This window comes from Malaya genurostris, chromosome 3, assembly GCF_030247185.1.
Source record: "Malaya genurostris strain Urasoe2022 chromosome 3, Malgen_1.1, whole genome shotgun sequence".
NCBI lineage: Eukaryota > Metazoa > Arthropoda > Insecta > Diptera > Culicidae > Malaya > Malaya genurostris.
In genome coordinates this window covers 163,649,686-163,665,867 of record NC_080572.1, presented here as the reverse complement: position 1 = coordinate 163,665,867, position 16,182 = coordinate 163,649,686, and the positions used below count along the sequence as shown (strand labels likewise).

Sequence of the window (16,182 nt, the reverse complement as noted above, 5' to 3'; positions counted from 1 at the left end):
AAGTTAGGAAAACAAATTTCACTGAGTATTGTATTTATTTCATTCAAACATCAAACAAAACGTTCCCCATCATATTTTTGGAGAGCCATCGCACATTATTGTGAAGGAGAAGGTCATAATATTGAATTCATTTCTGTTGAGAATTGTATAAAAACACGATGACCAATTTTATTTCGACCAGAAATGATGACATTGGCCACGACATGATGACATTGGGAAAGGGTTCGGAGAAAGGCAAGTTCTCATGACTAAGAGATAGAAATAGTGTGTAATCCTTATTAATCAATTTAGATCGATTATTAACTATTTCTATCACCAAAAGTAAAAGAGCCGCCGCTACACATCTAAAGAGACTCATATGGTTCGCGAGCCGCATGTTGCCGACCCCTGGTCTAGAGTGATGATACGAACCTTCTGCTAATCTGCAGCTGCAGGAGGTGCTCTACTCTCCGATAATGGGAAGGTTGTAGGTCCCAGTCATACCAGTAGATGATACTTTATCGTAAATTTTCATTATTCATTTATTGTTTCATTTATAAAAAGCATAACGAGAGGTCGGTTATTTAATCGAAATTTGAGACGTTTAAAAATAAATCGACTAATTTGAATCAACAAAAATTTCAACAAAACTCGCATACATATACAATCCAAAATGCATTTGTAAATTATCTCAAAGAGAAGAGCTGAATGACTACCTTGATCGAGACGAAATATTCTCTCCACTCAGAAAACCCTTAAAAGTGCAGTACCTACTTTCAGACTAAAATAATGGCTATTCTATCCGACTATTTCGCATAATCAAGAGAAAGTTTAATTGGTGTTCTTATATGTTTTGCCATGTATAAACACGGTATGTATCAAAACACGCCAAAAAAACATTAAATTGTCGACACGACGTCTGCCTCAACTCGCAACCACTCGATTATACCAATGAGGATTCAATATTCAGTATTCAATACGGGATACGCATAAATCGCGAATTAACGGATTATCACATAACATACAATTCAATAATAACTTACCTCCAAATCAGGACCAGGGATAGAATTGCGATTTTTAACTGATTCTTCCTTACATTGCCTGAAAAGTGAAAAATGTGAATTAATAAAAATATATTTGCGAAGTATCCGCAGTATCAGTAAAAACCATTCAAGCGAAGAGGTTGTGTTTCGATTGTACTGGCTCGTGAGTTAACGGCTGATACCGAGACAATTCTAAGCTTCAGGTAGTTAAACTGCCCATAGCAAACGTAATATTCGGGGCGTTTCCCGACTGGAAAGCTAGCAACGAAGGCCATCCCGTTCATACGCACAGAGGTGTAGAAACACAGAGGTGCGAGAGCATAGAAGTGACGAGTCACAGAGGTGCCATCGCATAAAGGTGCGAAGACGAAGGGGTGCAAAGGCACAAAGGTGCTAAAGCAACCCAGTGCTGATCTACCAGGTACCAGAATTTGTACGCTGCGTAGGATCAAAAGAGACGGCATATATCGCGAGGTGCTACACTGCAAGCATCGCATTTGATCGCCACCAAGAGCAAAAGCACTGTACCTGGGGTCAGGTACAGGCAGCACAGCAAGTGCAGTGGTGTTCACAACGACGGCAGAGCAACTGAGATAGCAGTAAACGACAGAAGACTGCCAATTGGAAACAGCAGAAGACTGCCAATTGGAAATCGTTGGAAGAGCTTCACGTCGTTCTTCACGATAAAGGAACAGAGACATCAGCTACAAGGTAGATTTAATTTAATTTATTTTTTATTTCTTATATCTGAAATTTTACTAAACATAAGTTTTTATTTTGGTATTATTAATTTACAAAAAAATTTTAATGTAATGGATGATCTTATGGAAGATCATCCGAATCCGATTCCGGATTCTAGTAAGAGTTTAAATACTCCGAGGGCTAAACATTATCCACAGGGTACCACTGGGCCATGGATAGTCTATCTTCGAAAAAAAGAAAAGATTTTAAATTTGATGCAAATTACCAAGGATTTGACATCACATTTCTCTGAAGTTAAAGAAATATGTAAAGTTAATAGAGATAAAATTCGAGTTGTTGTCAATGACTTGAAACAGGCGAACGAAATTGTAACCTGTAAATTATTTTCTGTTGAATATCGAGTTTACATTCCATCGAAGGAGGTGGAAATTGACGGTGTCGTGACTGAAGCAAGTCTGAAGGCCGATGATTTACTTAAAAATGGAGTTGGTCGTTTTAAAAACTCCATGCTTGAGGGAGTTAAGATACTCGAGTGCAAGCAATTGTACTCAGCATCTATTGTCGATGGAAAAAAGTCGTATCGTCCCTCAGATTCGTTTCGTGTAACATTTGCCGGATCTGCGTTGCCTAGCCATGTCTATATCGATAAAATTCGTCTTCCTGTTCGGCTTTTCGTACCGCATGTTATGAATTGCACGAACTGTAAAAAATTCGGGCATACAGCTACTTACTGTAGTAATAAGTCCAAATGTATCAAATGTCAAGGGCCTCATAAGGATAATCTTTGCGATAAAAATGTTGAAAAATGTGTTTATTGTGGGGAGAGACCTCATGATGATCTTTCAGTATGCGCTGCATTTAAGTTGCGTAAAGACAAAATGAAGCTTTCTTTAAAAGCACGGTCTAAGCGCACATATGCAGAAATGCTTAAAACGGTCATACATGTCTCCCCCTTGGAAACCGAAAACGGTTTTTCAAATCTTATGGAGCCAGAGGAATCTGACTCCGACGGAAATAGTGAAGATACCTCGTTTGTCACTCCTCAAGGGTCTGTTAAGAGGAGATTAACAAACCACAAAATACCTAAAAAGACACCTAAAATTACATCTTCAAAAAAAGATCCCCGTGTTAAAGCTAAAAAGCCAAATTTAAAACCAAAAACTGTGCCTCCTGGTTTGTCAAATTCACAAACCAATCCAGAAACTAGCTCAAGGAAAGACAATAATCCAGTGGGCTCCGTTTCACATTCACCAACAGGATTACTTAATGGCGTTTTCGTTTTTAATTTGCACTACACCGGTGCAGTGCTACACTAATGGCGTTTTCGTTTTTAATTTGCACTACACCGGTGCAGTGCTACACTGAGGCATGAATAAACGAACAAAAATGACGAAAACATAAACAGTAACCATGGACTACCATAAACGATTCCATTGCACAGAGCTACACCATACTTTTGATGAGTGCTACACCAGTGGTGTCGGTGCAGAAAAAGTGTAGCACTGGTGTAGTGCAATTGGCAAAAACGAACGATTTCAGTGCCACCTTACCTACACCGGTGTAGTGCAATTTAAAAACGAAAACGACATAAGGCATGAATAAACGAACAAAAATTACGAAAACATAAACAGTAACCATTGACTACAATAAACGATTCCATTGCACAGAGCTACACCAAACTTCTGATGAGTGCTACACCAGTGGTATCGGTGCAGAAAAAGTGTAGCACTGGTGTAGTGCAATTGGCAAAAACGAACGGTTTCAGTGCAGCTTTCGCTACACCGGTGTAGTGCAATTTAAAAACGAAAACGACATAAGTTTTCGGAAATTGTAGAATGGATTTTCGCAGCATTCAATATTTCTGAACCTCTAAAGACTATCATAACGGCATTCCTTCCAATAGCTAGAACTTTTTTGAAACAGTTATCAGCTCAATGGCCAGTTCTTTCAGGTTTTGTATCATTTGATGGATAATTTATCATCCGCCGCAAATGATTCAATCACTGTCCTGCAGTGGAATTGTCGAAGCATCATGCCAAAACTTGATTCATTTAAAGTTTTGTTGCATAGTCAAAAATGTGATGTATTTACTTTGTGCGAAACATGGCTTACATCAAACATAGCCTTAAGTTTTAATGACTTTAACATTATACGTCTCGATAGAGACTCTCCGTATGGTGGAGTGCTTTTAGGAATTAAGAAATGTTATTCCTTTTATAGATTAAATATTCCTTCGACTTCTAGTATAGAAGTTGTTGCTTGTCAAATAAACATTAAAGGAAAGGACATTTGCATTGCTTCAGTATATATTCCTCCAAGAGCTCAAGTTGGACAACGACAGCTTAATGAAATTGTCGAAGCCCTTCCTGCTCCACGTTTGATTTTAGGAGATTTCAATTCGCACGGAATGATGTGGGGTTCCGTTTACAATGATAGCAGATCATCCTTAATATATAATATTTGCGACAATTTTAGCATGACGGTACTAAATATGGGTAGCATGACACGGATCCCAAGACCTCCTGCACGTCCAAGTGCATTAGATTTATCTCTTTGCTCGACTTCAATTCGACTAGATTGCACCTGGAAAGTATTTCCTGATTTACACGGTAGCGATCATTTACCAATCATCATCTCAATTAGCAGTAACAAAGGCATTGCTAATTCAGTTAATATTCCATATGATTTGACAAAAAATATTGACTGGATTAAATACCAAAGTAATATTTCAAGTGCCTTAACTTCAATGGAAGAGCTCCCCCCACTTGAAGAATATGACTTCCTCGTTTGTTCGATTCTGGAGGCCGCAGAACAAGCCCAAACCAAACGATTTCTTGGTCCATCGTCTAACAGAAGGCCTCCAAACCCTTGGTGGGACAAAGAGTGCTCAGATGCTAAGCACGCGAAACAAAATGCCTTCAAGACGTTTTTAAAACGAGGAGGAGGAACTCCTCAGAATTTTGAAAAATTCTTGACTTTAGAAACCAAGTACAAGAGCATACTTCGGGCCAAGAAATGTAGCTATTGGAGACATTTTGTCGAAGGTTTGTCAAGAGAAACCTCAATGAGCACTCTTTGGAATACGGCCAGACGAATGAGGAATCGTAACGTAGGAAATGAGAGTGAGGAATACTCGAACCGATGGATATTTGATTTTGCGAGGAAAGTTTGTCCAGATTCTGTTCCTACGCATAGCATTATTAGGGAATCTTTTTCAAATAATGGTTCCATTGATAGCCCCTTTTCTATGATGGAATTTTCCATAGCACTCATGTCTTGTAACAATAACGCTCCTGGGTTGGACAGAATTAAATTCAACTTGGTGAAGAATCTGCCCGACCTCGCAAAAAGACGTTTGTTGGAATTGTTCAACAAGCTTCTTGAGCAAAATATTGTTCCACCTGACTGGAGGCAAGTGAAAGTTATCGCCATTCAAAAGCCGGGGAAACCAGCTTCCAATCACAACTCATATAGACCCATCGCGATGTTGTCCTGCATCAGAAAATTGTTCGAAAAAATTATTCTACGACGTCTCGACACTTGGGTCGAGACGAACGGTTTGTTGTCAGATACTCAGTTTGGCTTCCGTAGAAATAAAGGGACGAATGATTGCCTTGCATTACTTTCGTCTGACATCCAAATTGCCTTCGCTCAAAAGCAACAAATGGCATCTGTATTTTTAGACATTAAAGGAGCATTTGATTCAGTTTCCATTGATGTTCTTTCAGACAAGCTTCACCAACATGGACTCCCAGCGGTTATAAATAATTATTTGCACAACCTTTTGTCAGAGAAACGCATGCATTTTTCACATGGCGATTTGGTAACATTCAGAATTAGCTACATGGGTCTACCGCAAGGCTCTTGCCTCAGTCCGCTCCTCTATAATTTTTACGTAAATGACATTGACAGCTGTCTAGTATCCCCATGTACACTAAGACAATTGGCAGATGATGGCGTAGTTTCAGTTACTGGACCCAAAGCTATTGATCTGCATAAACCATTGCAAGATACCTTAGATAACTTGTCCGATTGGGCTGTTCATCTTGGTATCGAATTCTCTGCGGAGAAAACAGAGTTAGTCGTCTTTTCAAGAAAGCATGATCCCGCGCAGCTTCAGCTCCATATGATGGGAAGAATGATCCAACAGGTTTTGACTTTCAAATACCTCGGGGTGTGGTTTGATTCCAAATGCACGTGGGGAGGACACATTAGGTTTCTGATAACAAAATGCCAACAAAGAGTAAATTTTCTTCGAACAATAACCGGATCTTGGTGGGGTGCTCATCCGGAAGATCTAATAAAATTGTATCAGACAACGATACTTTCAGTGATGGAATATGGATGCGTTTGCTTTCGTTCCGCTGCAAACTCTCATATTATCAAATTAGAGCGAATTCAATATCGTTGTTTGCGAATTGCTTTAGGCTGCATGCATTCGACACATACAATGAGTCTTGAAGTTCTGGCGGGAGTTCTTCCATTGAAGGATCGTTTTTGGGAGCTTTCGTCGCGACTGCTAATAAGATGCGAGGTACTGAATCCCCTAGTTATTAATAACTTCGAAAGGCTAGTTGAGCTTCAATCTCAAACAAGATTCATGACTGTATATTTTAACCATATGTCACAGGAAATCAACCCTTCAAGATATATTCCTATCCGTGTCAGCCTCCTAAATGTCCCTGACTCAACTTTATTTTTCGACACATCCATGCAGCGCGAAGTGCGTGGAATTCCGGAACACCTACGCTCGTTGGAAATCCCAAAAATATTTACAAGTAAGTTCAGGCATATCGACTCTGAGAAAATGTTTTACACGGACGGATCGCGAATTGAAGAAGCGACAGGGTTTGGTATGTTCAACAATAATGTTTCGGTCTCCTTTAGGCTTCAAGAACCTGCATCTGTTTATATAGCAGAGTTAGCAGCAGTTCATTATAGTTTGAGTATAATCGTCACATTATCTCCAAACCATTATTTTCTTTTCACAGATAGTCTGAGTGCAATTGAAGCCATTCGCTCAAAGGCTGCTGGCAAAAATGAACCTTTTTTCTTGGGCAAAATAAAACAGTGCCTGAACGTCATATTGAATAATAATTATCAAATCACAATAGTTTGGGTTCCGGCTCATTGCTCCATTCCAGGCAATGAAAGAGCCGATATTTTAGCCAAACGTGGTGCTATTGAGGGTGAAATTTATGAGAGACCAATTGCTTTCAATGAATTCTATAGCGCGTCTCGCCAAAGAACACTTGCCAGCTGGCAAGCTTCTTGGGATAAAGATGATCTGGGTCGGTGGATGCACTCAATTATTCCTAAAATATCGACAAAGGCATGGTTCAGGGGACTGGATGTGAGTAGAGATTTCATTCGTGTGATGTCCAGACTCATGTCCAATCACTACACGTTAGATGCACATCTCCTTCGAATTGGACTTTCCGAGACTAATCATTGTGCTTGTGGCGAAGGTTACCGCGATATTGACCATGTTGTTTGGACATGCGTGGAGTATCGTGATGTCAGATCTCAACTAATAAATTCCTTGCGTACCCAAGGTAGACTATCCAATGTCCCAGTTCGCGACATTCTTGCTTGTCGTGACGTTCCTTACATGAAACTTCTTTATTATTTCATTAAGTCCATTGGAGTTCCAATTTAAATTTTATTTTATGTTAGATTGTTTTCTCTTCCATGAGCTCAACCAATAGCCAGCTATCTTATATTAAATAAAAGTGATGAACTGATACAAACAAACCTGAAATAGTTATAAGATCATGTACAAAATAAATGTATTTCATTTAATGTAATTTATAATAGCAACTCGCTTGATAAAAACAGTGTTTAGATTAACTAATGAATACCAACATACTAATAGGATATTCGAAATGTATTAGGTTTAAAGTACTATGTATTGTAGATGCCACGGCGAAGAAAAACTTATGTATATTGCCTATGAAATAAACGTATTTATGAAAAAAAAAGTATCCGCAGTATGTTTCCGTATTATGTACTGATAAAAATTAAAACTAGTTCAAGACGACAACACTTTACTGCCCGCGGTTGGACTAATTCGGTGGTTCACAGAATTATGCATGTTTCAGAAAACATTCGATTTATGTGGTAAGTCGTAATTTACAAGTTCATGCATCCACGTGTCTATCAATGACCGGCGTCGACAGTAAGCAGACAGGATGTTGGTGTAACGATCTAGGCGACGAAATAAGGACTACGATTGGACACACGGAACTGCCACTTCGATATCACAACTCTGTAGGAACTTTGTTGGGCGGCCTTCTACCAGACTGCTGCGTAAGCTTTCGGGGAACGGACTTCTTGTACTAGGTTAGATTGGGTGGCAACCAATCAGTGACAGAACATGCGTATTGGTGATTAAAAGCCAGTTCTTAAACTACAGCTTCATCAATGTACACTGGCCACTAGGGTGGGACAAAATTTTGATTTCAGCTCCACCAAACTTTTCGTGTTCCTCTGAGGTCCCATAAGAAAAATTCAAAATTTTAGCTCAATCGGTAAAACTAATCCTGCATCAAGCGGAATGATAGATTTACATAGTAGTAAAACTTCGTATAGTTCTTTGGATATATATTAATAGTTCTATAAAGAACCAATTTATAGAATTCAGAAACTAGACCTGAGTTCAAGATCTAAACAGTCTCCAAACTCAATTGCAATTGCAATTTAATTCTAACACTGGATTCTGAATTCGAATTCCGAAACTGAATTTAGCTTCGAAATCCAGTTCCAGAATGTAGTTCCAGCATGCAGGCTCTGATTTCTGGATTTAAATTCTGAAACAGAATTTTGAATTTAAGTTCACAATTCAGGTGGAGCAGAATGGATTTCAAATTCAGTTTTAGAGTTCATTCACAGAAATTAATCAAGAGCTGAGTGTTTTGAGTTTTGTACCACGCAAATGATCTGCTTTCATCGATGGCGACTGCTGCGCTCGACGTCCGAAGTCCAAATGAGAGCACGATCTAAGTGTTTGACGCTTTATGCCAGATTTGTTGTTACTGATGGATGAACCTCACCACGACATCCACTTCCGTCTAACGCACTAGATGAAATGAACCATTTTCGATCAAAGTTTACCTTTTATACTCGTCAAGTAGTACATGAGTAGTAACAATGAGAGATTCTCTTTGTTTACTTTCTCTTTCGATTATTGCGAAATATTCCTGCTTTTTTCAGTAATTTCTTCAGGGCAGATTAAAAGATGATAGCTTTGGTTATTATTATCGGTAAATAATTGAAGAGAAGGATTGCTAAGAGTACCGTAATAATCGAAAAAAAGTAAACAAAGAGAATTTCTCATTGCTACATTCGTTGTTTTGAACATTTTATACAGAATTACACAATAAACATGAATTAGTTGTTCCCTTTTTGTTTTCATTTTTAATATTTTGAAACAAATCCCAATACATTTCCAACAGTCGAAATTATCGATTTTAACTTGCTGGTGATAATTTAAAACACAAATTGGAGCAGCCACCCTGATTATGGTCGGACAGAGTTTTGTGTTATGGAGTTGATGTTTATGCCTATTCATTCGCACTTGCTCACTACCCACAGTGAAGACAATGAAACAGATAGACTATTTGACTCATTGTTTTCAAAAGTTTTAGAAAACTTTGTTTTTGAGTTATTTATTGTTATCTCACACTGTAAATTTTGGAAATACGCCCCGTAGTAAAGTAGGGGATGTGTGCCATACTAAGAATGTTCGCATACAATATATTAAAGCTTGATTTTGAGAATTGATTCATCTATAAAGTACTATCAGAAGTAGCATCGATAGCCCAAAAACCCTTACTGATACCCTCGGCCCCCCCCCCTCTGGGTACGTGACTGTAATCACTGCTGTACTGCTTTATTAAATACAATCAATTAGATTCCCGTTTTTTTAGACATCAAATATAATACAAAATCATTTGTTTGCCTTTTTTTCTTCATTTAAATATTCAAGTCATTTACTGTTGTTTATTAAGACTTATCTAATGCTTGAATATATACACAAGATTTCAATGTAATGAACTGGCTGATTTCTAAGGTTTGGGAAAATGTAATTCTACCGCAGGAATCTATGGAAGAAGTCGTATGCTCTATTTAAAAAAGGGATTAAGGCCATCGTCCAAGTACCATGCGCGCGGGTCGTTTTAGGAAATTTTCGATGGAAATTTCGAAAAATTTGCCAAAACCAAAAACATACAGACCTTTGAAATACATTTATCTATCTACAGGGTGAAAATGGCTGGAAAATTCGGAGGATTTTCCGAGTCTTATCAAAAATAGCTCTGAAAAATGAGTGTTTTTGTGATCTTTCACAATTATCTGGAAAAATAAAGCGATGACATACACTTTTTTTTTCAAATAAACTTTATTATGGATACACAGATTACATTCGGACACATTTTTGGAAAACCTTTTCACGCTTGGCATAGAAAATCCACGAATTTCAAAAATTTCCACGAAATCGGTTATATGAAATTCGTTGATTTTCCATGAAAAGCGTGAAAAGGTTTTCCAAAAATGTTTTCGAATGTGATCCTTGTTGCCAGCATGAGGTTTTTTTTGAAAAAAAAAATTCATTCCATCGAATTATTTTTTCAAATAATTGTGAAAAATTACAAAAAAAGCTCATTTTTTCAGCGCTATTTTTGATAAGACTCGTAAAATCCTCCGAATTTTCCAGTCATTTTCACCCTGTAGATAGATAAAAGTATTTCAAAGGTCTGTATGTTTTTGGTTTTGTCCAATTTTTCGAAATTTCCATCGAAAATTTCCTAAAACCACCCGCGCGCATGGTACTTGGACGATGGCCTTAAGCTAGACTACTGCAGCTACCGCGTAAACAGATTGCCGAACACCGCGTACAATGTTGCCTATTGGTCGATGACCAATAGCTAAGAGCTAGCAGGGTTCACTGGTGCTCGTGATATCAAATATTCGCTATTCTACAAGTACTTCAGAAGCAGACCCTGTCAGCTTGATGTACGATTCATACGGTCCGCCTTCTTTCGTCACCGTCACCGGAACGTCAGCTTCCGTCAAAATTAGTTTAATATTTTTTTTACCGGAACGTTCACACGCTCCGTCCGTCAAAACGTTCCGTGACGGTGACGTTACGTGTGAGTGTCTCCATAAGAATGCATGTAATTAATGTTGAAGGTGACGGTGAGGGAGGTTGACTGTGATGGAAGGAGGCGGATCGCCTGAACCGTACATAAAGCGAAATCAATCTTCAGTTTAACAATGCCTTCACACAGTATCACATTGAACATGTCAAATGTATCAAGTGTACAACTTTGCTTCCGCCGTTTTCTTGCAAAATTAAAAGCTTTATTGCGAAAAGGTGCTTACAGATGTATTATTCAAAGTATTGTCCGTCGCTAGCGACAACTTTCTCACATCTTTCCGGCAATTTTCGGATCCTGGCTCGAAAAAAAGGATCCTCTTTTGACGCTATCCATGAAGCAATCCATTTTTTCAACTCTTCGAAGGATTGAAAATGTTGATCTGCCAGGCCGTGTGCCATCGAGCGGAGTAGGTGGAAGTCAGAAGGGGCGACATCAGGGGAATACGGCGGGTGGAGCAAAACTTCCCATTTCAGCGTACTTTATGACCACTTTTGCGACATGAGGCCGAATATTGTCGTTTTGGAGGATGACTTTATCATGTCGCTCTTGATATTGTGGCCGCTTTTCTTTTAGCGCGCAACTAAGGCGCATCAGTTGCGTTCGCTAGCGATCTCCTGTGATGGTTTCACCCGATTTTAAGAGCTCGTAGTAAATCACACCGAGCTGATCCCACCAAATACAAATCATAACCTTGGCGCCGTGAATATTCGGTTTTGCCTTCGACGCAGTAACATGCCCGGGCTTTCCCCATGATTTTCTGCGTTTAGGATTATCGTATCGAACCCACTTTTCATCACCGGTTACGATTCGATGTAAAAACCCCTTACTATTTTGTCTTTGAAGCAGTTGCTCACATACAAATAGACGTCGCTCGATGTCCCTCGGTTTCAACTCGTACGGCACCCATTTTCCTTCTTTCTGAATCATGCCCAAGGTCTTGAGACGTTTTGAAATGGCTTGCTGACTCACTCCCACCGATTCGGCAAGCTCTTCTTGGGTTTGGCACGAATCATCATCAAGCAATGCTTCTAGTTATACATCAATGAAGGTTTTTTCTCTTCCACCACCATGTTTGTCTTCGACATCGAAATCACCATTTTTACAGGGTCACACAGCCTTCACACAGTATCACATTGAACATGTCAAATGTATCAAGTGTACAACTTTGCTTCCGCCGTTTTCTTGCAAAATTAAAAGCTTTATTGCGAAAAGGTGCTTACAGATGTATTATTCAAAGTATTGTCCGTCGCTAGCGACAACTTTCTCACATCTTTCCGGCAATTTTCGGATCCTGGCTCGAAAAAAAGGATCCTCTTTTGACGCTATCCATGAAGCAATCCATTTTTTCAACTCTTCGAAGGATTGAAAATGTTGATCTGCCAGGCCGTGTGCCATCGAGCGGAGTAGGTGGAAGTCAGAAGGGGCGACATCAGGGGAATACGGCGGGTGGAGCAAAACTTCCCATTTCAGCGTACTTTATGACCACTTTTGCGACATGAGGCCGAATATTGTCGTTTTGGAGGATGACTTTATCATGTCGCTCTTGATATTGTGGCCGCTTTTCTTTTAGCGCGCAACTAAGGCGCATCAGTTGCGTTCGCTAGCGATCTCCTGTGATGGTTTCACCCGATTTTAAGAGCTCGTAGTAAATCACACCGAGCTGATCCCACCAAATACAAATCATAACCTTGGCGCCGTGAATATTCGGTTTTGCCTTCGACGCAGTAACATGCCCGGGCTTTCCCCATGATTTTCTGCGTTTAGGATTATCGTATCGAACCCACTTTTCATCACCGGTTACGATTCGATGTAAAAACCCCTTACTATTTTGTCTTTGAAGCAGTTGCTCACATACAAATAGACGTCGCTCGATGTCCCTCGGTTTCAACTCGTACGGCACCCATTTTCCTTCTTTCTGAATCATGCCCAAGGTCTTGAGACGTTTTGAAATGGCTTGCTGACTCACTCCCACCGATTCGGCAAGCTCTTCTTGGGTTTGGCACGAATCATCATCAAGCAATGCTTCTAGTTATACATCAATGAAGGTTTTTTCTCTTCCACCACCATGTTTGTCTTCGACATCGAAATCACCATTTTTACAGGGTCCGGCACTCGAAGTGTAACCAATTAAAAAGGCCATAAATTCAGTTTGGAAAATTACTTTTACGTAATTCAAAGTACAAAAAGTGTAAAAATAATACAAATTCAGAATCAATTCACTTTTGCTCGATATGACCACCTTTTGCCTTGACTATGGCCTTGAGACGGTCAAAAAACGAATCGCAAGCTGCCCGAATGTGACTTGCAGGTATTTTGGCCCACTCGCGGACAATAACTTTTTTCAGCGCCTCGAGACTGGTGTATCTTTTAGTTCGGACTTTGCTCTCCAAAATGGCCCAAAGAGAATAATCCATTGGATTCACATCTGGTGAATTCGAGAGCCATTGTGTGGACGTGATGAAGTTCGGAACGTTGTTTTTCAGCCATTCTTGGTTCACTCGAGCTTTGTGAGACGGTGCCGAATCCTGCTGAAACGTCCATGGTCTGCCACCGAAATGTTTGTGTGCCCACGGCTTCAAAGCAACCTCCAGAATACTTTTCCGATAATATGTCGCATTTACCTTGACGCCAGGCTCGAAGGTCTGAAGTTGGTTACACTTCGAGTGCCGGACCCTGTAAAACTACTCCCGACACGTTCTTTTACTCAGGGCAGCATCACCGTAAGTTTCTGAGTGCATTCGCTGCGCTTCAGCTGCATTTTTTTTACGAATTGTTACAGAAAAGTAAAACTTCCCGCAAATGGCGAGAATTGGGCACATAAACAGACATTTTCGAGCGTGAATAAAACGAAAATTAGAACAACTGTCACTGAAACGGCGATGACAATTCTTTAGGCACTGTACACACTCACTTTAAAGACATTATCGTCTATGTATTTTGACCAGCCTCAGCCGGTACAGCCACTTATCGGAAAACGGCGGAAACAAAGTTGTACACCGTATATTTGCAATGCTGCTCGGAATGGGAGCGCTGGAGTCGAATGGGAGCGCAATGATCGCAAAAAAGTTTGTCGTTTATGCTTTGATCGTAAAATGTTAAAACTGAATATCTTTGTAATATGATGTCAACGAACCCACATCATCTATTAATTGACTAAACAATCGATCAAGATCAGCTATTGCACAGAATAAGCACATATATGGTTGTCCGGATAATCTGGCGCGATTGATCAAAGCATCGATGGATATAGTGATATGTTTCGTTCGAGTATGTGGGGCACTCTCGAATCCGTTCGAGTTTCATGGCTTTTGTTTGAGGTTGCTTTGAAAGGTATGATACGGATAGTGATGATATGGTCTTCCGATGATATGAAAGTCTGATCAACTTTTTGGTATCACTGACAATGATGATATTGTGGAAGGAGCCCCAAAATTCAACGATATTAATCGATCGAAGCACCGTCTGCATATCGTTGTCGGTGTTATCAGATTTCTATGGAATGTATGAAAATCTACAAGTCAATCGTGTTATTCAAGCTGAAAATCTAAAATTGGTCTGCAGCAAACCCATTCGCGAGTGTTTATTTTGTTTTATTTTTTCAGTAGTCGTGTTTCATCTCGCGTTGTTAACAGCAATGCGAATAGAAGAAAAATGATACTGGTGAGATCGTTCTTTAGACATTTTATATTTTTTTAACAATGCCTTATTATGTTTCACCTGAGTATCGAAAATCAGCTTTTGTTGAGATCATATTGTTTACCAAAACATATCCGGATCTCTTTCCGTCCCTACTAACACATCTCCTATCCCGTGATGCTCGTGGAGATACAGTGGTAACCGCGGTCTCTAGAAACAACGAGTATCGGACTAACATTCCTTCCTTTTCCTCAGTAGCACAGCCTTTGGTCGTAGCCGGCGTCGTGATTGATCATATAATGAAGTTAGGAGTGAGTGAATATGATTTGCTTCACCCAAGCTTCATTTTCTTGTTTCATAGTACATTTCCACTCATTCGGTCTATGACGAAGTGCAACTACGGGCGATCTACTTCAGCTCAGTTCAGCTCAGCTCAGCTCACTGACAATGATGATAACTTTGAGGTGATGATGGAAACATGCATCGGGTGGAAAGCCGAATCTCTACGCCTCCCACCAGGAATATTGACACACGGTGACAATATCTAGGTGGTTGATGAATTCGAGTTTTACGTTCACTAGTGACCGCCGGTAGTGATACCAGTGGAGCAATGTAGAGATGTATTTTAGCAGGCGTGCACACTTTTGACTAGGAAGAACCCTTCGACTGAGAAAAGTACAGTATAGTACCAAAATGAGCATCTAAAAACCCTCATGTCTGCAAAATTTGGACTATGTAGGCAGAGGATCAACGCACGTGTTTCGAAAATAAATGTGAACCAACTTTGACGGAGTGCAGTTGGGAGACGCACATACTCGCGATAAGACGATAAGTAGTTCAGAAGTGTCATCAACAGAACGTACCCACGCATCACCTATTCATTGACCTCAAGCGGCATATGGCACAATCGATCGAGAACAACTATGACAAAATGACGATTTTCTGGATAAACTGACGCGATTGGTTAAAGTAATGATGCATAGAGTGAGTGCTACGTCCGAGTATCTGGGACACTCTAGAGTCTCTTCGAATCTAGGAGATGGCTACGGTAAGGTGATGAAATCTTTTTCCTTGTTCAATATTGCTTTAAAATGTGTGATTCTAAAGTCAAGGATCGATACGAGTGATACGATCTTCCGAAAGACCGTTCAGCTTTTCAGTTTCGCTGTTCATGTTGATATTGTGACTCTAAACACTACGCCTCCCAACACAAATATTAATACACAATGGTTGATTAGTTCGTGTGTTTGGGCTTACTAGTGACCGCCGATAATGACACCCGCAGAAAAAAATTGGAAGCGTATTTTGGCAGAAAATCGTGCGTACTTGGACTCAAAAAAATCTTCGATCGAGTAAAGTACTCCACCGCACGAAATTAAGCATCTATAAAAGGCTCATTAGACCGGTTGTTCTCTATGGCCACGAGACCTGGATGTTGGCAGAGGATCAACGCGCCTTTAGTGTTTTCGAAAAAGATGTGCTGCGGACCATCTATGGCGGAATGCAAATGAAATACGGAACGTGGAGACGGCGTATGAACCACAAACTGTAATAGTCGCTTGAAGAACCACCGATCGGACGGACAACTAAAATTAAACGGCTACGATGGCCTAGCCATGTCATAAGGATGCTCAGTAACAATGGTTCTTGAATCTGATCCACTA

At 39.9% G+C, this 16,182-nt stretch overlaps 1 protein-coding gene across 2 annotated transcripts in view; it reads right to left on the bottom strand.

The window, feature by feature from the left end:
• Positions 1-16,182, bottom strand: part of LOC131435600 (ceramide transfer protein) — a 49,172-nt gene that overhangs the window by 30,517 nt on the left and 2,473 nt on the right. For both annotated transcript variants that reach the window (XM_058603659.1, XM_058603660.1), the window contains one exon: positions 1,023-1,080. In XM_058603659.1, coding sequence (XP_058459642.1) covers positions 1,023-1,080 — 58 coding nt within the window. The remainder of the gene's footprint in view (positions 1-1,022; positions 1,081-16,182) is intronic.